The sequence below is a fragment of the Drosophila sulfurigaster genome, chromosome 3 (genome assembly GCF_023558435.1).
Source record: "Drosophila sulfurigaster albostrigata strain 15112-1811.04 chromosome 3, ASM2355843v2, whole genome shotgun sequence".
Lineage (NCBI taxonomy): Eukaryota > Metazoa > Arthropoda > Insecta > Diptera > Drosophilidae > Drosophila > Drosophila sulfurigaster.
This window is the reverse complement of record NC_084883.1, coordinates 41,116,492-41,139,588: the sequence shown is the minus strand read 5'-3', so window position 1 is coordinate 41,139,588 and position 23,097 is coordinate 41,116,492. Positions and strand designations below refer to the sequence as shown.

The following is a 23,097-nucleotide window of genomic DNA, read 5'->3' as shown; positions in this document are numbered from 1 at the left end:
TTAAACAGACCGGCAGACAGTCGACACACACAACGAGGCGAGGCCCAAACAAGAATTCATCACAGCAACTCAAAATAATGAAGTGCCACAGGGTGGTGCAAAGGAAAAAAGGAAAAGACAGCGGAGCAGGCAAGCAAAAGTCATTAGCGGAAGACGCGCCTGCCTGCTTGCTTGCCACGTATGACACTCCACATGGAGCTGGCGTCAGGAAATGCAGCAGAGTTGTTGCCCCAAGGGCCAAGAAATTTTTTAGACACTGTCGTTGTCATGTCAAATATTTAACACTTGGTTTATTTTGCATTTGTTTTGCATTTGCTGCCTGCTGCCACTGCCACTTCATGTGGCACATGGAAATTAAATGTTTACGCCTTTTATGCCAGCAAGTGGGCGACAGTCAAATGTCAGACCAATAAAGCCCCCACACATACATACATACACCCAAACAACAACAGACGAAAACGTCAAAATGCCAAACTGCAGAAAATCCAACAAAATCTATTCAAAACGCGAATACGAATTCGAATGCCAATGCGAAGAAGAACAAGAACAAAACATTCGTAACACTCACAAAATTCAGAATGCAATCAGCATTCATTGAAGCGCCAAATGCTGCAGCAAATCACGTAGCATAATATTTTGTTATTTGCTTCGGGCCAAAAGTCGCAAAAGCCTGCAAATTCTCCCAATACACATATATACTCGAATAATGCGGAGGAAAATTCATTTTCATGTTTCCACTCCGTTTGTGTGTGTGTGCATTCTATTTATGTATGTGAAAAGCGATTTTCAAAGTCACGCGCTAACACACACACACTAAGCATGAAAATAGACAATCGATGACAATGGTGGGAGATAAACCAAGAAATAAATATACTATAGCAGCACAAATGTATAAAGCATACGCTTAACAAGATGACAAGTTGCCCCGAAAATATCGAATACTCTAATAAAGAAGTTTTTCAGTTCTGAAATACGAAAATACTATTAAAATTACTGAAGATCATTTAAAATGTGTATATTGAAAACATTTAAAATATATTTGAAAAACACTGAAGATCATTTAAAATATTTCCGAACCTAATATTTCTAATATAGGATTTGGTTATATTTTCCATATTGTGTTTAGATTTTCGATAAATGTCTAGTATCATTTTAAATATTTTAAGAATTCTGAATATAATACTTTTTATGTAGAAATTAGTTGTGTTATGTACCATTTGAAAACCTATTATAAAATGTGTCTTATTGTGATTTGATATTTTATAAATGATGTTTAAATGTCTGTGGATCATTTGGAATATTTTAAGAATGCTGAATAAAATATTTCTTATGTAGGAATTATTTTTGTTATATACATATTTTACACAAAACTATTATTAAAATATCTTTTTATAGATCACAATAATACACGCAAAGTCTAAGAATAAATTTATATTTATAATATGGAAATAAACATGAATATAATTCTAATAATAAACATATTAAATTATGTCATACAATATGATTTTTTCAAAGTACTCTTAAACATTGATATTCGTTCTAAAACAATTCATATATCAAAGTTTGCTGATGATCTTTAACAAAGTGATCGTCACTTGTGTTATACTCCCTATGTATAACACAGAGTATAACAATAGAAGTTGCGAGAGCTGCATAACGAGTAAGAGCAAGAGCAACAAAGAGTCTGCATCTCTTTCCCTCTTTTGGCGTAAGAAGCGGCGACAAGACGAATCACATTTCTATTAAAATGCGAAAAGCCTTTTGCGGTTGTCGCTGTTTACACTCTTTGTTGGCTGCTGCTGTTGCTGCTTGCTTGCTCGAATCCCTTTCGCCTTCCCACTTCCCACTTCTCTGCCCACTCTATTTTATGACGCCTGTGCAGTTGTTGCTCTGTTGTTGTTGTTGTCGTTGTTGTGCCTTGCGCCTTGTTTATGCGCTGTCTGTCTGTTACTCTGTTTATCGTCGTTCCCTGCTGTTGGCACTGCACTTTGCATGCAAAAAACATAATAATCAGCAATGTGACGGGCGAACGTGAGAGCGAGAGAAAAGTCGCCGCATAAGCCACCGAAAATAAACAATGCAAATGGAAAGAGACATAGATAAACAATAAATAAACAGAGGCAAGCAATTGAAAACTGCATAAGCGAATGCTGCACAGGAGGTGGAAGAGAAGAAGGAGCAGAGAGGGACGAGAGAACGCGCCAAGTGGGCATTAAAACGCGAAATGAGAACAGAGTCATTGAACGTGCAAGCGAGATAGCAACACAGCACATGAGTGTGCGACTGTGTGTGTATGTGTGAGTGAGCGATGCCAAAAGCTAAATGCGAGACAGGCTGGCGACGTCTGAAAAATTTTTAAAATTGTTGCTTGGGCCCCCAGAGCTAATTGTAAAATTTCTCTCAAACTGTTTGCGAAGGTGGAGAGCCACTGAGCGGGGCTCTCTCTGTCCCTGTCTGCCCGTCTGTCTGTCTACTAATTCAATTCTGTACGCGTTCCGCTGCGGATTTGCGCTTAAATGTATTTGTAAGTAGTTTTGTTGCAATAAAAAACACAAGAAATATCGCCGCTAACAACAGACAACAGACAGTTTGGACAATGGACAACAGACAGTAGACAGCAGCAGAGAGAAGACAGCACTGTGAGTAGTGCAGCGCAGAGAGCAAGGCAAAGCCAAACAGCAAACAGTAAAAGCCAAACACATACACAGTCAAAATAACAACAAAAAACCAAAGCCAAACAGAATACAAAAATAAAACACAAAATTGTTAGTGATGAGCTAGTAAATACGCTGGAATGCGTATACACAATATCTACTTAATTAGTAGCTAGAATGTGCTAGATGGCGCTAGTGTTGCTCAAGAGGTGAATGGCAAAGAAAGGGACAGAGCTAGAGTTGCCATTAGCAACTAATTGCTTAGGTGCTAGCGTACATTAGATGGCGCCACTAATGATCAACAGGTTGTAGAGAAAGAAACAATGATGTGAAATTTGATTAAATTTTATTTTACTAATATAAAATATATTATAAAAAATAAAATCTAAAAACCATTTCCATTATTCATAAAGTACTAAAAATGATTAATAAGATTTAATCTGAATTAAAAAAAAACTTGTTTAATAAATTGAATATCTTATTCGAGTTATTACTAAAGAGAAACTTAGAATTTTCTATTGTCAGTTGCACTTATAGTCATCACACCCTGCTGTAGCTCATTTGCAGAGGGTATAAAAACAAAAGTTGAAAACATTGAAAACAGAATTTTACGATTTACGTTGAGGCAGTGAATTTCACTTAAAACGCTTTTATTATGGTGAGCTGCCAGCCAGCAAATACATAAAAAATAAAAGAGTGTATGTGAAAGTGTGTGTGTGTGTGTGTTGGTGTGCTGGTCTGTTGACTATGCTCGCATTCAGGGCACGTTCCAGCCAACGTTGACGCTTGCCAAATGGGCGCGAGGCAGAAGAAAACTTTGCTTTTTACTCAAACACGCACACAATCAAACGTCGAACGTCTATGTGTATGAGTGTGTGTGTGTGTACCTGTAATGGTTACCCGTTCGACAGCAGCTTAACAGCCACAACAACAACAACAACGACAATGAGATGCAGCTACCGTTTAAAAACAAATTATCGAACATGCACAAGACGCCGCAGCCTGTCATTGACATGGACTTCCACTGAAATAATAACTAAATGTAAAAAAAGAGTAAAGCCAAGGAGAGAAACAGAGAGAGAGACAATGATAGGCTGTTGTTGATAGTGGAAAATTGTTGACATGCCCTGTGGGAAGCCAAGCGATAGATGGATGCTTGGGAAAACACAACCAAAAATCAACAAACAATGTTGAGCCCTAAGAGAAATAATACGAACGAACGAACTCCTCGATAGGAGGCCGACAGCTAAAAGACTGTCAATTAGGTAAACAACAAGGGAGCATGTGAGAGAATGAACACAGGGAAATAACACAATGGAAAACTACTCTAAACAAAAACAGTAGTAAACACTAAAGAGCATTAGCATGAAAGCTTGTATTAAGTTGGTGTCAATTTAAATGAATTGCATACAAAGTATCAATCAATAGATTTCAAAATATGTGAAAGGAATAAATAGCTAATAGATTTAATAACAAATTAGAAATGCAGTTGAATTACTTTATGAATGAAATATTTATTAAAATTAAATTAAATTAGTGTCAATTTAAATAAATTGTACACAAATTATGCAGGGCTCAAATAGAAGAGAATAAATTATTCACAGATTTAATAACAACTATGAAATACAGTTGAATTTCTTTTCCAATTAAATATTAATTAGAATTTTAAATATAAAGCATAGATAGGTTATTAAGAAGTCGTTTCTTCTCTACACTTTCATTGACACTCAAATATGTGTAATACATTTTTTTTTAATATTTTCTGTAACTTGCAGATTTAACTTACAAGCTTAAGACTAGAAGCAATAACAGAACTCTTCTCTCCAACAAAAAATGTGCTGAGTTAAAAAAATCATATTCTTTAACATCTTTTCACATTAAATTCTTAAACACATAATTCATTTAATAGCTCTGTAATTTGATGGAAATAAAATCATTTAGCCTTCGATTCTATTTATTTACATTCAAAAAACAATTGCCGACTAAAACATTACTCGATCATCTCTTTTGCGTTTCCAACAGCTTCACATCTGCTTTTGGTTGCTGTGCTTCAAACATTTATCTATACTCTTTGCCTACTAAGTATACACAGACAGCAACGCACTTGATTCAAGTTCGCGCAATAAATTACTCAAATTTGTTATAAAAACATCTCTGGCACCTCAAGTTAAGTATTTATTTTCTTCTTTATTTTTGTGTAGCCTATTCGTTTAATGATTTTTTTTTGTGCTAAACATTTTGGGTTTTAATGATATTGCAAGGTTTTTGCTGCTAGCACGCGAAAGGTCATGTGCGTGATTACTCATACGCCGTGTGGCCAAATGCCTAGAGAGATATCTGACAGCAAAATGTGAGATAAAAAGAACTGACTGACTGTGTGTGTGCGTGTGTGTGCTTTCAATAGCTGAAGAGGCTCCTATCAATGGCATGGCATATTAAACGACCAGTAAAGCGGATTTTTTGCCATATCTACCAAAGCGAGGAGGGGAGGGAGGAAGGAGGGGCAACTGCTTTTTCTCTTTACAAATCAGAGCGCAAATACAATGGAGTCGACACATGATGTGATGCGAGCGAATGTTGATAGTGGCAACCTACAATGAGGCACAGACACTTGAATGGACCTGGACAGATATAGAGAGAGAGAGAGATGCAAAGAAAGAGCGAGTGAGATATATGCGGGCAGTTTGTTTGCAGTCATTGAGAAGCGAGATAGAGAAATGGAGTTGGGAGAGAGCAGGAAGTAGAGGAGGCCATTAGCTGCTTATCGCGCTGTGAGTAGCAGCCGCAATCAAAGAGCGCACAGAAGAGTGAGGAGTAGGGCAAAAGCAAGGGAATAGGGGAAGGGAAAGGGGAAGCAGACAGCGCATTGAGTGCAGAGGCTCGACTCAAGTGTAAAGTTATCAAGTGCTGCCTGGGACAGCAGCCGTTGCTGTCAAGGGTTAAAGTCATAGACAACGTCGAGTGTTTGGCTTTGGCTTGTGACATAAAATGTTATCAAAAAGGATTATGACAAGCGCACAGACACCCAAAGTAGGAGAGCGGGGGAGGAGTGAAGTAAAAGCAGCGCAGCAAGTGTATCAGTGGCACAAAGAGGCGAACTACAATGATATCTCGTTGATATCGTTGACAGTCCACAAAAGCAGCGACAGCAGCAGCAACAGCAAAAAACAACCGTAGCGAATGTCATGAAATATTTACACAACTTATGAAAGAGCCTGGCAAAATGGCGAGAAAAACTTGTAAAATATGAAACAAAAAAAAAAGCAACAAAAACAACATCTCAAGCAATACCAGCGACTCGGATAAGTGTCAGATTGTTGTCACTTTTCGCTTAAATATTTTACAGAATTTCGAAGAATTACCGCCCAGTTTGAAGAGCATTTAAAAGGATTTGTCTTTTAAAATTATGCTTAAGCATCATGGCTTAACATTAATTTTGGTTTTATTGCGAAATTCAAATTTGTTGGGAATTTTGTGGGAAGGAGATTTGGCAATTTATTGAAGTAATTTGTACTGCAAAGTTAGGATTTAATATATTGCAAATTTGTGAAGAGAAGATTCCTAGCTTTTACTTTTAGCTATCCAAATGTTTTTTCAGATATTAAGCAAACTTTGTTTATAAATAAACAAATATTGCAATTTATCTTAAAGCATTGTCAAATACTTTCCTGATTTTTAATATATCACATTAAATTTTATTCATTATTCAATACAACTTTCTAAATAAATATCAAAATAAATTTTGGGATATTTTCAGAATGTATTAGTATTTTTAAATACCAATTAATTTTCAATTTGTATTTATTATTAAGTTTAATGGTATTCTTAATATACTAATACTTATAATAATAATATTTATTAGTATTCTTAAGATACCAGTAGTATTTTCAAAATACTAGAATACTAATAAATAGTATTATTATAAGTATTAGTATATTAAGAATACCATTAAACTCAGTATTTATTACTGAATTTACTGGTATCTTAAGAGTGCTAACAAATAGTATTACTATTATAATTAGTATTAGTTGTATTTGTATCTTAAAAATACCATTAGATTCAGTAATAATTACTAATAAATAGAAATAATAATGTGAAAATACTGTTAGTATTTTAAATACTATTTATTTTAGTTTTTTTCTTCTCCGAAAGTCATAAATATTTATTATTTGCTTCAGACTTCGTATTTTACTAAAATCTTAAACAATTAAAATTTATATTCTCTTTTTATTATTGTTGTTTCATGGTCTTTCTATTCAATTGAATTCTCCTTGTTAAAGATAACGTAAGAAAAGACATTAAGTTTAGTTGTAATATTTAATTGCTTTTGTTTTTTCCAGCTAGTTTCTGCTAGATACTTAAAGTTATAGTTGCTAAAGTCATATTTCTCAATATGACACCACTTTCCCCCACCGACAGAGCGGCAGGCGGAAGAACTTAAGCCTAAGGAATGTGCAACGCTATCATAAAGTGAAAAAGAGAAAGAAAACAAGAAAACAAGCCATAAGTCAAGAACCAGACCCGTGATTCGAGAACCGAGAACTGAGAGACCAGTCACCAGTTGTGTGTTGAGGTTCTGTTGCTGTTTCTGGAATCGTGAAAGACACTTGATGCGCCCATCAAGTGGACAGCGACAGATGTAGAGAGCAAGCGAGTGAGAGAGAGAAGCTCAGTTAAATGCAATTTACTTAATGCCTGACAGGCAACAACTACAACTTGATGCGGCTGCCACAATCTGGTTGAACATTCTTCACTTCCCGTGGCTGTCTGCGTATTACTTCATAACTTTTATTGCCAGCGAATGAAGCAGTTGAGCTTGTCGAGCATGTACATAATTGGAAAGAAAACCCGTTGAAATTAAAGCAGCAGCAGCAGCGACAACAATAACAACTAACAGCAATTAACGATAGTTAAACACAACAACAAGAAGCTACAGTAATAGCCTTGACAACGAGACTGAGAACAGTGCAACAACAACAACAACGACAACAAAGTTGCCAAATGGAAGTTGCAACAACTTGTGTGTGACATTCTTTACTTTGCTTCTCTATACATCAAATACAGAAGCTGCAGTTGCATCCGCAGCAGCTGTTGCAACTGCTCAATAATGCAATGAAAACATTTAAGTTGCAGCCAACTTTGCGACTTGCTTTGCAGTTTTCTTTCCCTTCGCTCTCCCCCCTGAGGCACCCGAAAAAAATAGTATAAATAAATAAAAAATTGAGAGAGAAATACTATTTCTCAATTGCAAAATTTATGAGCTGCATTCACTGGCAAAATCGTGTGGAAAATAACAATGAAAATTGCCAAAAGCAAAGAAAAACTCAGCTGGCTGAGTTGTCACGCAGTCAGCAGCAAATTGATGGCAAAGAAGGGGTGTCAAGGGGGGGAGGGAGAGGGAGTCAAAGCATAAAGAAATTGCAATTTGGTAGATTGTTGGTTTTCTTCTGACTGACAGACGACGAGAAGCATGTTGCAACACAGTTTTTGGCCAACTTTTTCTTTGAATTCCAAAAAGAAAACTTGCCACCACGCTGTGGATAACATCACTTTAACTTTGGCACGCAGTTTAGCCAGCACTTTGAATTTACAATGGTAAATGGAGTTGAAATTGGCATAAAGAATAGTATTTTCGCTAAATTGATAGCTAATACAAAATTTATCTTTTAAAATTGTCAAAGAATTCCTTGAGAAACAACTGAAGTTATCATTCTAACTGAGAGAAGTATAATAATCCTTCTACTGTCATATTATTTAAGAAACTACTAAAAAGTTTATTTTGATAAAATTGATTCTTGATATTCTAAGAGTATTTCAAATTCTACACTAAAAATATTAGATACGGTTGTTTTTCGATAAGAAAATACGAAATCTAGTATAGCGTCAATAGAAAATACTTATTCTACTTTAAAGTCACTTTAAAAAATTCTGGAAAAGAATTCTTAAAATTTTTCAAGTAATTTTAAAGTAGAAAAAGTATTTTTTGATAGAAAATATACCTGATTTAGTATTTCCATACACAGAACAAATTAGCAAATATTTCAACTAATACTGAAAACTATTTTAATACTAAATAAAATACCACAAACTATTGAATTCCAGCACGGAAATACTAAATTTCGTGTAACCTTTCGATTTTCAATATTTGAAGAGTTTCCTATCGTTTTGTCAGCTTTCTGGAATAATAATTATTACTCACTGCTTACTTTAGTATTCCGCAAAAGTTCTCGACCTCACGCAGTGTAATAAAGCCGCACCATTTAAGGCTTAAGCTTGGGGTAGGGCATTATTTACATTGCGACTTATCGAGCATTGTAATCATTGTGCTGTTGTCATTGATTGTTAAATCAAACTTGAAATTGGTTCATGGCGCCGCGGCCCTCACACACTTTTGGGTCGAAATTCACAATTCGACACCAAATATGGTCACACTGACTAAGCCAAAGTTCTCTCTCTCTCTCACTCGCTCTCTTGTTGTGTACATGTCTGAATCTGTTTATCTCTCTGCTTTTGGGGGGAACAGCTGTTGTCTGGTTTGTTTGGTCGGTTGACTGACGATTTGTGGTCCGCTCACATAATGCTCTGCGCATAAAAGCGGGTTTTCTTTCTAGACAAAAGCCAAAACTCGTTTTAGACCGCGAATATATATCGAGAGGCACTAAAACAAGCAACGATTGTGGGCGTTGAGAGACAATTAGCTGCATGCCGCAATCCGAAACGGGTTTTATTTTTCCATTTTTTGTTGTTTTTTTTTTTTTACCAGTTGTAGTTGTTTTTGGTGAGTCAACAGCGTTATTTGGGCAGCACTATGTGGTGGCGCCTCTGGTGAGCGATGCATGAAAACTATGCAATTCATATATGTTATATGGGGAAAAATGCAGGCAAAACATGCAGTTGGGAGCTTTTTTTTTGGAGGGGTATTAGCTAGCACATTTTTGGATTATTTTTCATTTATTTCATCTCTCTTCCATGCCGTTCGGTTCTGTCTGTCAGTCACAGTCAGTTTCAGCTGCTGCATTCAATTACCATGGACAGCTGGCAGGCAGCTTTTGCTTTTGCATCTCGCCCCTCGGAACAAAATGTTTGACCATTAAATGCTTTGCCAAATGACTCAACATTGACAGTTTTTCGTTTTCGGGTATTTTTCTTTCATTTTAAATGAATGTAGTTCTCGCTGCTGTGCATTGTTTTGACGCAACATTGGCAGGTCTCTGACAGTTCATTGAATACGCAGAGAAAACACACATCAAATACATATTGCGATATTTTCGAGTAAAACTCACTTCAGGTGTCTAATTTCGTCTATTAGATTTTCGAAAAAAACACTTTAATTTTCTTTTTAGTGTGCGTTTGTGGCATAAGTTTAGCAACTAGATTTAAATTTCATGCGCCCAACAACTTTGGCATAACTTTTGCTTCGCATTTATGGCTTTCGAGACGAAGCTAATAAAGTTGCCCAAATTGCTTTCGAGCTTTGCACATTTTCTCAATTTCCCAGAGAATAAGTGAGGCAACTAGGCGAAAAACTTTAAGGACCTGCGCTTAGAAATGCACTTAATATATTTTATTATTATTCTTAAGTTTTTTTATGGCATAAATTGTTCAACAAAGCGAAATTTATAATGTCTGTGAAGTGTGTTTTGTTGTCTACTAATGAGAGGAGCAACGTAGGATATAAAAGTTCTATGTTAGTATATTCTAAATAAGCTTGTCTTTGCAGAAAAAAGATGAATGAATATTTGTTATTATCGAAATGAGACTTAGTTAGAAATGGGATTCACAAATGCAGATCAAGATGAAATTTAATTTGAAATGGTATTGAAAAAGCTAGAAACTTTTCTTTACTTCAATACCCATTTATCAATTAGTTTAAATACTCGCTTCAACTTCAAATTTACATACAAAGCAAAGTGATTTAAATATTGTGCAGCTTCAACAATCAGCTTGCAACAATCGGTTTAGGCAAATGCCAATGTCAACTGGAGAACAAGTCAAAAGGCGTTTAACCTCGAAGCGAATCTTTGCATCTTAATTGTAAACATTTCCTAAAGTACTTTGCAGTTGAGAATTATTATTGGGATGATTCATGCACAACATTTTCCCACAGCAAAACGCCCAATACTTCTCCGACTAGACACAACTTGATGTGGCCATTGTTAGATCTATGTTTATAAACATACATACTATATATATTTGTTGTACATAAATCTATTGTGTCGAGCGAGCTGCGAACTGCACCCACACATCTATGGTATCTGCGCTTTTGGCTTCTGTTGTCAGCTATTTTCAGAGTTCTCTTTTTTATTTCACTCCCCCATTTATGGTTAGCTTTTGTTGTTGATTTATTGTTGTTTTGGTTTTCTAGTTTGTTGCAAGTTTCCCACTTTATTTTTTTAAAAACCAAATATATATTGCGAAGCAAAGTTTAAAGTTTATTAAATTTGTATATCAATACTCACTTAATCTGCCAAAGCTGTGCGATAGCCTCTTTTTGAGCTTCTGCAGGGCGCCGCCTTTCTTCTCCCGCATTGTGACGCCTGAAAAACACAACAGGAAGAGAATAACAATTTAGTATTTAAATTTAAATAAAATAATAGCTTGATTGATGGTTTGCCTGTCGCTTTATGTTATTTTATTATATAATATTTATGCTGCCACAAACAAAACCCCGACAACAATTAGAAAACAAGTTGGAAAGCTACAGTTGGGTGTGCTCGACTACGAGATACCCGTTAACCATTTTTATAAAAGTAAAACAGTGCGTATTACTGTTAAAATATACCGAATTATCATACCAAAATATATCGAAGGTATTATTTGGTATATCAGTATATTATTAAGTTCAAAATATAACATAGAGTACAAAATATACCAGATTGTCAACCTGCAACAAAATGCGTACCAAAAATACGAAAATATGGTGGCATACACGCTTAGAATATACCACAGGGTAGAAAATATACCAGATTTTCGACCTGCAACAATGTGGGGTATTATTCTTAAAATATACCAAAAATATATCGATGTACTAATGAGTTTGAAATATACCAAAGAGTACAAAATATACCGGAATATCAACATGTAACAATACCGGACTTTGTTTATTATTCTTAAAATATATAAAAAATACTAAAGCATACCGATATACTATTACGTTCAAATTATACCAAAAATACAATATATGACAGATTGTTCGATATACTATTATGTTCAAAATATACCAGATTGTCAACCTGCCATCACAAAGTAATAATACTCTTCTAACCTACCCGTTGCGGGTATAACAACACGCAAAACGAACAACGAAAAAGTTGACATTACAAATTAACATAAATCAGTGATGCGTGGTGTGTCATAATAATAAATACATAAGTGGGGGGACGACTGACGACTGTGACCCTCTGAGGGAGGAAAGACACTCACCGAAGAGACACGCACAAAAATACTGTAAAGTCAATTTCCATGATAAAATTCAAATGAAAAACCGCTCGAAAATAGATAATGCATTTAATTCTGTTGTTATTTAAGAGGGGCGCCTCTCACTCCTTCTCTCTCACACTCTTCAACTCCTCGTCCCCCCTCTATTCGTGTAGAAACTCTATAAATCGATGTATTCGTAATTGAGTTGTATAATTCCCTTGCAGTGCTTTTGTTGATATTATTGTTTTCGCTGTCGATAGTCATCATAATACTCGTATGTATAATAATAACATTTAGCAAAGTTATTTCAGCGTCCAGTGAGCCATGCAAATTGTGTAAAGTTTTACGTCACAAACACACACAACGTTTATAGGGCTTAGTTGTTGTTGTATCAGCTGTTTTTGAGGGCTCCCCTCTTTTTGAAACTATCTCATTGTTTTTGTTTTTGTTGTTGTCGGTTTTTGTGGCTCGTTGATTGGCATAATGATTTGACTGGCACTGTGCAAATAGCTGTGTAATATGCTTGTAATCAAACGATTGTTTAACAATCGACAGACAGTCTCTAAACAGACTGGCCAAATGCATTTCTATCTGCAAACTTATCTTTTACCTTTTGTGCTCGCTTTGAATAGTTTTCTGCCTGCTGTTTCTGGCATTTCTTATCGATTAGCAGTCAGAACAAAGCTTAAGCCATTACAAAATATATTTCAAATTAAATTCGTTGAAAATGAAATTTGATTTTAGCAATAACAATATAAATTGGAATGCCGATTAAAAATTTAAATATATAAATATAATGCTAATGACAGATGTTTATGATAATATTTGAGTACAATTATACGAGTAAATTATAAAAATTCAGAATAAGAAAATGTTGATTTACACTAAAAGTAGAAAGAAAACAGAATGGATGTGGAACTCTTTTTAAAATTCAAATTTTAATATAATTGTTCTTGCCAAATTCTATATTATTTTAAATTATATATTTTTTAAGAAGATAAATATTCATTCATTTAAAATTCTTGATAAAATCAACCACAGATTAAATCAGAAATAATTAAGGAAGGACGCTATTATTCAAAAACTTCATTTAAGTTTTCCTTGTTAAAGTATTTTTATATTTATTACTGAATAATAATGAAATACATATAGTTTTAAATGAAGCGAAAAATTCATTATTTAAAATTAAACACAAATAAAACTGAAATTAAAAAAACTATAACGATAATAAAGTTTATTTTATTTAATTGAACATTTGTCAAAATGTTCATCGTAAAACTAGTTTCAATTATTATTATTAACTTACAATGAAATTGAAACTAATTATATTTAAATACCAAATACGTTTAATACTGAAAATAATATAAATTAAAGAATTTTAAATAATTTACGATAATGTCCGCAAAATAGAAACGAATAATAAAAATGAAATGATGGACATCATAATAATCAAAATAATAACAAGCAAACATTTTCCCATCATTTTAACGACTACTTAAATTTTATCTCAACAAGGAAATGATTGTGTATAATGTTTTCATCTATTAGCTATTCACAGCACGATTGTACAAAGCATTTCTTTCGTCGCATTGAAATCAATAAGAATCTCTTCATTGCAGTCAGCTTATGAAATGTCACTTGAGAAGTCATTTATCAAACTCTTCCACTTTTGAGCATTGGCCAACGCAGCTCTGACACTGATGGAGATGTTCACCTCCACGCCACTCCCTCCTCTCTCTTCTTCTCTATAAAGTGGCACCTTGACTGCTGCCCACCCACAATTAAATATATATATACAGATATAAAAAGAAATATGTACATATGTTTTTCTTTACTTTAGAGAATATTTTATTTTTACAGCACTAAATCATTTGATAAGTGTCTCTCTCGAGTGTCTCGTCGTATCTGTAGAGCACAGTAACTATTATTATTGTACTTGTTGTTGTTGCGTTCAAAAGCAATTTGGCTTAACAACAATGCAGACAGCAATTTATAGTGTCTATATATGTGCTATGTACATATATGTATATATAGAAAGCGACAGATAGATGCATATATTGTATGTACATTGAAAGCCAACACTTCAACTCAATTACAGGCCCACTCTCATAACTGTGAGCTCATATGCTGGCCATTATTATAGTTGTCGTGGTTGTTGTTGCTGCTGTTGTTGACTTGAAAGCATTCAGAATCATAAGCTGGACCCAACTATGGCATTTTAAGCTGCTTTTAAAACTGATAATGATCCTGAAACATGACTGCCTGACTGCCTGAATAGACAACAATGACCACGTTAATCAATGCGATTCATTTGCAAACTTCACTTGCTATGCAACTGCACATCAAGTAATTGGATTAGTTGAGATAGGTAATGTAAGAAGGGTGAAAGTTGATGTAAAATCCCATTGTAGCTTGACAAACAAACAAAGTAAACAAATAAAGTATTTAAGAATTTAATAAAATTGAAATGCGTAAAATACCGAAGAGAATGTCATCGAAGATGTATAAGAAAATGCAGTTAATCTTTGTTTTAAAAACTGACTAGTAAACCCATTTGAGATGAGTTTAAAATGAATGAAATACTTCAAAATGTAACTGCATAAAATATTGGGGAGAATGCCATTAAATGTTTAGAAAATAGTGTAGCTTGTTTTCATTTAAAAAAAGATTAAAATTTTAGATGAGTTAAGAATGCATAAATTATATTTTTGTTTAACAATCACCAAGAGATTTAATTGCTTTAAATGCGATTAATTTGCAAGGTTCATTTGTTATGCTACTACACAACATAATTGGATTAAATGATTCACTTAATTCAATAAATCAGAGAAAATTAGATAAGTTCAACATGAGTGAAGCATTACAAAATTTAATTAAATGTCAATGCATTAAATATTAGATAAAAAAATCATTAAAATTTAGGAATCGAAGTGTATATTTTTGTAAAAGCTAAATAATAGCCCCATTTTATATGAGCTAAAACAAATTATATATTGAATGATGTAATTGCATAAAATACTAACATATATGGAAAGCCAATAAAGATTTAAAACTAAGATTAATACTAACTAAGAACCCCATTGCAGATGAGCTTCAAGTGAATGGCGCATTGAAAATATTAATAAATTTAAATGCATTAAATATTATACAAAATGCCATTGAAGATATAATAGAAAGTTAAGTTTATCTTAACAGGAAAACTAAGTAAACATATTTGGCAGAGCTTTCATTAAATAGGGACAATTTTATGACAGTTTGAAATGCAGAAAATATCCAAATATCTATTAAAATTTTAATGCATAGAATACAAACGGGAAACGCTTTGAATATTTCAAATTTAGCTGACTAAACATCTTAATACTGTGCGTCACATTAACACACTTAAATGAATCCCAATTATGCATACACATTTACATTGTGCGCCAGGCAAGTTTACATTTAGTTGTCTGATTCACAATTTCGCTTTTAATCTATGTGAGAAGATGAGTATACAATTCTATCTATAGCAACCTATTCAAATCGAAAAGATTCGCTCTGCACCACACACAACGTTTAGCAATCAAATTTCTAGATTCTCATATGTAGAATGCACTTTATGAATACTTCTCGAACATTATCACATACTTAATATGCTTGGCATGAAAGTGAGTTAGAACTTTGTCTGGTACTTTAATAGTCTATCACGTATACGCCCCATTGGCAGTCTGTTTTTGGAGGCGCATTAAATTGCAATATGCAAATGCACAAAATGGCGCCAAGTTAATAGTTTTGTGCAACAGACAAATTGGTTTGCAAAAGCCAAAATGACGCTGCAATTGCATTACATTAGAACAAAACTTGATGACTGCCAAAATAAGTCGAGAGCGAGAGAGATAGAAAGAGAGAGCGAGTCAATTGTTGTTGTTTTTAAAAGCCCATTAAAGTTGTTTGCAAAATGCTGAGCGAAAAAAGTTTTCTTGCTGGCAAATGGGAAAAGCAAACAAGACGACTATAAAATGAGTTGCAACTTGCAACTGGCGGAGTTGCAGCCAAACTTCAATTGCACAAAAAACTTATTTAATTAAGACTGCAAAAAGGCGCTGCCGAGTAAGAACTTTCAACGAGTACAGTTGTTTGCCGCTTGTTGCATTAATGAGATGCATACGATGCGCACATCAAATCAAAATTTGCGAAATGCGAATGAGAAATCAAAAGTTTATTTTTTCGCAATTGAAATCAATGTCAGCGGCTGACAAATTGCAATCATGCCACGACGACAGGTGACAGCACCGAGCGAGTTCAATAGCCTCCGTCAGTCTAAGGGGGCGTGTCCATTGAGCCGTAGAGTGCACAGAAATAGCACACAGATACACACACACACACACTCACACTTACACCTCGACGCACACAGCAAGCGAGCGAGTGAGCGAGAGGGGAGATTTCGTCTAGCTTTTGACACTCAATTAACATTTCACAAAACTGCCAATTGGACATAATTAAATGCATTACAATTACGTGTGCTGTGTTAATTTCCACGACTTTACTCACTACTCACAAAAAAACACAAAAAAAAAACAATACAAAAGATGATTAACAGCCCCATTAACTGGGGGTTAATTATATGCCTGAAGAAGAAAGGGAAATTTCCACTGAAAGCATTTTACTCAGACTACAATTTTGTAGACAATGCAAGAAGCTTTCAATGGAATGTCAAATTATCAATTACTTGAGAAGGGGTAAAAAATGTATAATTAACTGTTTTCAAATATAATAAAAATTAATATTTATGACGATTTTGTAAGTACATTTTCCGCTTTGGTATATTTCGTGTGTAACACTATATCAATATACCAAATATAGTCTTTAGTATATTTTAGTATTTTTGTGGTTTATTAATTCGGTTTATTTAAAGAAAAATACCACACTGTTTGGTTTTTATTTCGGTATATTTCGAATATACTACATTAATATACAAAAAAAAAGTCGTCGGTATATTTTAGCATTTTGTGGTATATTAATTAGAAAAGGCCAAACAAGATTTGTAAAATGTCTGTATCATTTATTCAAATATAAATTTAAATATTATCACAAGACAATTTCTAAATAAAGTACAAATTATAAAAAAAAATTATTCTAATATAGTTTTCATGATTAATAAAGTTCAAAGAGTCTTCATAGTATAAAGTAGAAAATGTTTTCTATAGTTATTATATCAGATATTTAAATATTCAGCAAACACCAAGCTGAATATTTCATCAATATTACTTTAATGACTATTTTTTATATCTAAATATTTAATTCTTAAGCAAAGTTTATATTATATTATATATTATATTTAATTTATAATTACTCGCCGATCTGTTTTCAACTGTAATTTATAACAAATAGTAATCAAATATGTCTAACGCAATGTAAATAAATATTAGTTGAAGTCAATAAATAACAGCAAATAGTTGAAAACTTATTTGTTTAGGAATTTTGATTATTTGTGCCGTAGTGAACACTTAATCATAAGTAAAAACACTTGAAATATGCGCATTAATAAGCCATAATACTGCGATTTACGATAATAGGAAGTGCCTGATAAGTTTGTGTTTAATTTACGATAAGAATTAAATACAAATGATTAAGTGACCGACATGTTTAATGTTAAACGTGACTCAAAATTTGATAAAGGGCATTAGGAAAAGTTCCCCAACTACCGAGAATGAAATGACACAATTTTGGGACATTCTTTTCTGTGACATAAAACAGATCAACTGGGAAATGAGCTCCGCCTTTTTGCTTGTTTTTCGCACACACAAACACAAATGATACTATGATGAGCACTTTTCAAATTTCTTGTTAATGACGTAATTACCAGCAGAAACAAAGAATGGGACAGAGCAACTGGTGACATGCGAAAGGCGAACCAACCGACATGTCGACATGCGGTGCCACACGACGTATACGTGACATTTTCGGGCACGCCATGCAACGCGTTGGCTCATTGCTCATGCAACAGCAGCTGACTTGGCTCTTACCCCTCTCCTCTCTCTGCTTCACTCTTATCTCTATGACTAGAGATGCGTCTGACATTTGTGGGCGCACGGCCAAGAGAATAGAAAAGCATGAGAAAATAGATTTTACTCTAGAGCATTTTCATACGAAACATTTTGACACTTGGCGACAGCAGCTGACTAATTGCGAGAGTGCCAAGCAAATGCTGGAGAGAAAAGAGTTTTCTCTCTCTCTCTCCTTCTCGATAAAAATAGCAGAAATTGGCTAAAGGTTTAAAGTGCAGGCCAAAAAGACAGCTGACGGAACCGATGATTAAATGGCTTATAAATGACGTGAACAATTTGCCAACTCGTCTCGCAACCGAAATAGCAATTGTGACGCCTGACATCGGTTGAATGCAACGTCGCCTGCCACAGCCTGCTGTCTGCCACGTGAGGCGCCAACAAGAACAACAACAACAGCTCTGACGAAGGCGTTGATGAGCTGCCAGAAATCGATTGGAGGCTGCATCGACACATGAACTTTTGCTCAACTGTCAGTTGGATGTCATTCGACAAGAGAAACGTCGTTCGTTGCCACTGGAAAAAAAAGGATAATTGATAAACCTGTGGCATATAACCTCAGTGTCTACCTCTCTGTCTCTTCCTCATCCTCTTTGATAGCACACACAATCGCATTAAAATTGCATTTAATGCAAATAATTAATGACGGCGCGTTTTTCGCATAATCCTTTTGCCGGTTACACGACACAGATTAGCTCTGCATTTGATGTCGATTGTGTCGCTCATTTTCACTTATGCAATATTCATTAAAATTCATTAAATGAAAATTGCAAATATTTGCAAACATTTTACAATGCTGAATATAGAAAATAATCATTTAAACATTAACACGATTAGCTCAGACAAATTAAATAAACTTTGACAGTTTATTGAACGTTCGAAATTATAAATGCATTTATTTTTATATGAATATAAACTAAAATATACACAGAAGCATTAACACATTTAGCTTAGAAAAATGTTAAATAAATATGATAATACATAAATATGAACACATTATTATTATCCATTCATTTTAATCATTTATTTATTAATTTATTGTCAAATTCATCAGTTATAAAATGGATTTCTACAATTTGTGAACATTAAATTAATAGAAAATTAAATATATGAGTTACCAAATTATTGTAGTATTATTATAGTTTCATTAGAAACTGGACTTCATAAAGAAAATAATTAGAGATCCATTAACAAGATAAGTAGAGAAAAATGAACTACAAATTGCATATTATCGATGCAATTAATCAGACACTTTTTTTTGTCATTCTTGAAAATGCATAGAAATTTAAATTATAATATTGTTGAATAAAATAAAATACAAAATTTTGTATGTATGAAAAGCTTTTTATCAATATCATATTAAAAAACAAGCTTAACAAAAATTCACCAAAAATTCTAAACACATTTACACCACCAGTAATAAAGTAAAATTTACTTAGAGCAATGAATTTATTATAATTAGCAGCATGATATAAATAAACAAAAGAACTTTAAAAAAAATCATATATTATTAACTGTGTCAAATATAAAATATAGTAAAAATAAAAGGGGTTTTTTTTAAATAAACAAAAACGCTATGTCCCATAAAACAACTTCTCGAAATAAACTTGAATTTATTATCTAGAGCAAATGGCAAATTAAGGCATAATATTTTCCGCATTAACTGTGACAAAAATACAACCCAAATGCAGAACTCGAAATAAAACCATTCACTCAAAAAGACTTAAATGACGTGGAACATTTGATAAATCCATAAATCGCATGTCAAGCAAAACTTGGGCGTTGTCCCCTCAAGCTACAAGTATGCAATCCATAATATAATATTAACAAGAAGTTTTCTTCATGCGTTTTCGTTGCCCTCCAAAGCACAATCTTATCAATCAACGCATTTGCTACACACACACACACACATAAAGACCCGCATACACACACACAGAGAAAGAAAACAAACATTTATTGGCCCAGTCATAAAATTTAAAAACCATCAAAATAAAATTATCCAAAAATAAAACCGAGACAGAGATAAACAACGGCATTAACAACGCGCCTCACAGTTGGGGGTCACAGCACCCTCTCCCACCCCTTCCCCCACCCCATCGACCTCACCTCATTTAGCATATTTCTTGAATGATTTTTATGCAAAACAAAGTACAAGTTTTATTACCATATAGAACTATTTTTTATCGCCAACAAGAAATCGCATCGCAAATTATCGTCAGGGCGACTAAAAGGGGGCGACACACACATAAAGGGGCGTGGCTCCCGCAGCGATGGGGCGTGTTCGATAAGGCAAAACGCAGCAGCAGCGACGGACGTCAGAGAAAAAGTTTCGCAAAGAAAGCGACAAGCAGTAAAAATAAAAATTATTAGTCAACCAGTTGCTTGTGGAGCAACCCCAAACCCCAAAAAAAAACCAAACTGAACCCAGCCCTGGTTTAAATACTCTGACCACCTGTTTTAATAGTTTGCGCACACGACAAACGAGCAGCTTTTTGGCCAAGTTTGCGTGCCTGCTGGCCGTTTATCAAGTTGCCAAATCGCCATATATACATATATATTATATGTGAAATTTAATTAAAATTTACACAAAATAAATATATACGCATGTATGTATGCATGTGTGTGTGTGACGACAAGCAAATGGAAAATCTTAATTACTTTAAGCCTAACCTGGACTTTCTAATTGATTTAGCCATCAATTTATGGCCATCATAACCCGACATCTAACATCACATCATAGCACATTTAGAACTAATCAAACTTGCCAACATTGTCAACCACAGAGTTCTAATCGCATTTGTTTGTTATTTACTATGCGTAATTTATCTAGAGGCGCTTTAGGCTAATTACTCCAAGTCGATTCTCTAATTAAATTCCATTCAAACTAAACGAGTTCCTGCGCGATGCTCAATAACTCATCGACAAATCGCATCCGCGAGGGTCGATTTAGAAGTAATTATAATAATAGAGTGAATTTAAAATTTAAAAAAATATGTGGATGAAATTATAGAAGTAGGCTAAGTATTTGTCATAATTAAGTGAGAAATAATATTTACACTATTTTTCATTATTATTCCAAATTTTTTATATTTCTCAATGTTTTGTCAACCCTTAGTCATACTATAATTCAGTTAGGAATCATATTTTATCTAATAAATTTTCATTTAAAATTCTATTCATATTTCGTAATGTTATTTCAATCGGTTAGTTTTTCTTTCAAAATAAGTAAATGTTGATCATTTTCTTCGGTTTTTATTGAAAATTATTTTGGGCTTTTTTGTAATTTGGATAAGACTCATATTTTTCTGCTTTGCAATCATTAATGAAAATTCTATTTATATTTCATATTATTTTGTATGAAATATGCGTTACAGTTTTCAAATATAATTTGAGAATAAAAATTAAAGATACACAGCAACAATTTGGAAGATAAGACAAGATAAAATAAGATAAGATTCATTGCGTTGAAAAATACTGTATTAACTATTTATGGTATTTTAAAATAATAAAACTAATTAACGGACCAATTCATTGCGTTGCAAAATACTACATTAACATAATTATGGTATTTTAAAATACTAAATATTGCTTTAAATATTAAAAATAAAAATATGTCATATATCTTTGCTTTACAATAAACTGAATTAAATACTCATAGTATATTAAAATACTAAAAGTATGTCACTGAATCACCGATCAATCAAATTTATTTGCTTTGCAATAAAATCCATTAACTATTTATGGTATTTTAAAATATAATATAATAATCAAACGATTTCTATAAGTTATCTTTCAGGTTCTCCCGTAACTACTTGAGCTACCCTCGCGCAGCTTGCTCGGCAAACTGCTCTGTGCATTGTAATGAGTTTTGATTGCGTTGTTTGTCGGCCGTCTGTGTGATAACGGAAGTGTATTTGGTTTTATGCTTCCCAGCAATGTATGAATACAATATAGATACAAATGTGAATGTGAATGTGTAAGCAAATGTGTGTGTATGTGTTTAGCTTATCATTCGCATATAAAGCTGATTAAACAAGTGATTTAACAGCTGATTAGACCTTGGAGTTGCCCCCTGCGGGCACTGAGAGAGACTGAGAGCAAGAGACCGAGATGCGAACGTCAGCAAGCGTCAAAGCAAAGCGTTCGCGTTGCTTGGGTCAATGTTCTAATAAAAAAGTTCAATTCAACTTGAATTAATTTCAATTGCACACCAGCAATCACAACAACAACAACCACAACAGCAACAGCTGCCATTAAAATCGAGCAAAGTCTTCCGCGTGTTGCTTTAAGCCGGTTTCCATTGAAAGGAGCATCAAGCTGATGATGATGATGGGAGCGAATTGGAGAATTGGAGAATCGATGACTTCCATTTAGGGCAATCGTTGTTGTCGTTGTTATTGTTGTTGTTGTTGCCAATTCGGACATAAAATATGTATTCCAAGTGTTGCACAGTTTTCCAATTAAATGCAAGTTTTATTATTTCCTTTTTTTTTTGTTTGTTCTGCTTTTTGTTTATTTCCAAATATATTTCATTTGGTTTTATTTTTTACTGGCGGCGTGTCAAAATATTTGCGCTTCATTTAAATAAAGTTTACTTTGATGCACGACGTTTGCTTTTCCCCTCTTTTCCCCTCTGTCTGCTGCAGCCACTTTCCATATTTGTGCAGCATTTTAAATAGGCTTTTACGCATATTTTAAAATATTTATTTGACTGCGCGCTTGCATTTATTTTCCCCAAAATGCACACACACAAATATTTTTTGCTCTGCTGCACGTGAAAATCGGCGCGAAAATGCATTTTTCCCAATCGACACGAACACATTCCGACACATCAGGCGAATTAAAAACACAAAACTATTAAGCTAAAGAGATTGCCATCGATTTAATAGTGTTTCTACGCCTAAATGCACAAACATAGTTCATGGATCAGATCAATTGCCCTAATTGACAAATCAACTGCTAGTTTATGCATTTTTCGCAAT

At 33.8% G+C, this 23,097-nt stretch overlaps 1 protein-coding gene across 3 annotated transcripts in view; it reads right to left on the bottom strand.

Moving 5' to 3' along the window:
- The window catches only part of LOC133840763 (cyclin-dependent kinase 14), a 139,889-nt gene that overhangs the window by 63,530 nt on the left and 53,262 nt on the right, over nucleotides 1–23,097 (bottom strand). For all 3 annotated transcript variants that reach the window (XM_062272806.1, XM_062272805.1, XM_062272807.1), the window contains one exon: nucleotides 11,114–11,191. In XM_062272806.1, coding sequence (XP_062128790.1) covers nucleotides 11,114–11,191 — 78 coding nt within the window. The remainder of the gene's footprint in view (nucleotides 1–11,113; nucleotides 11,192–23,097) is intronic.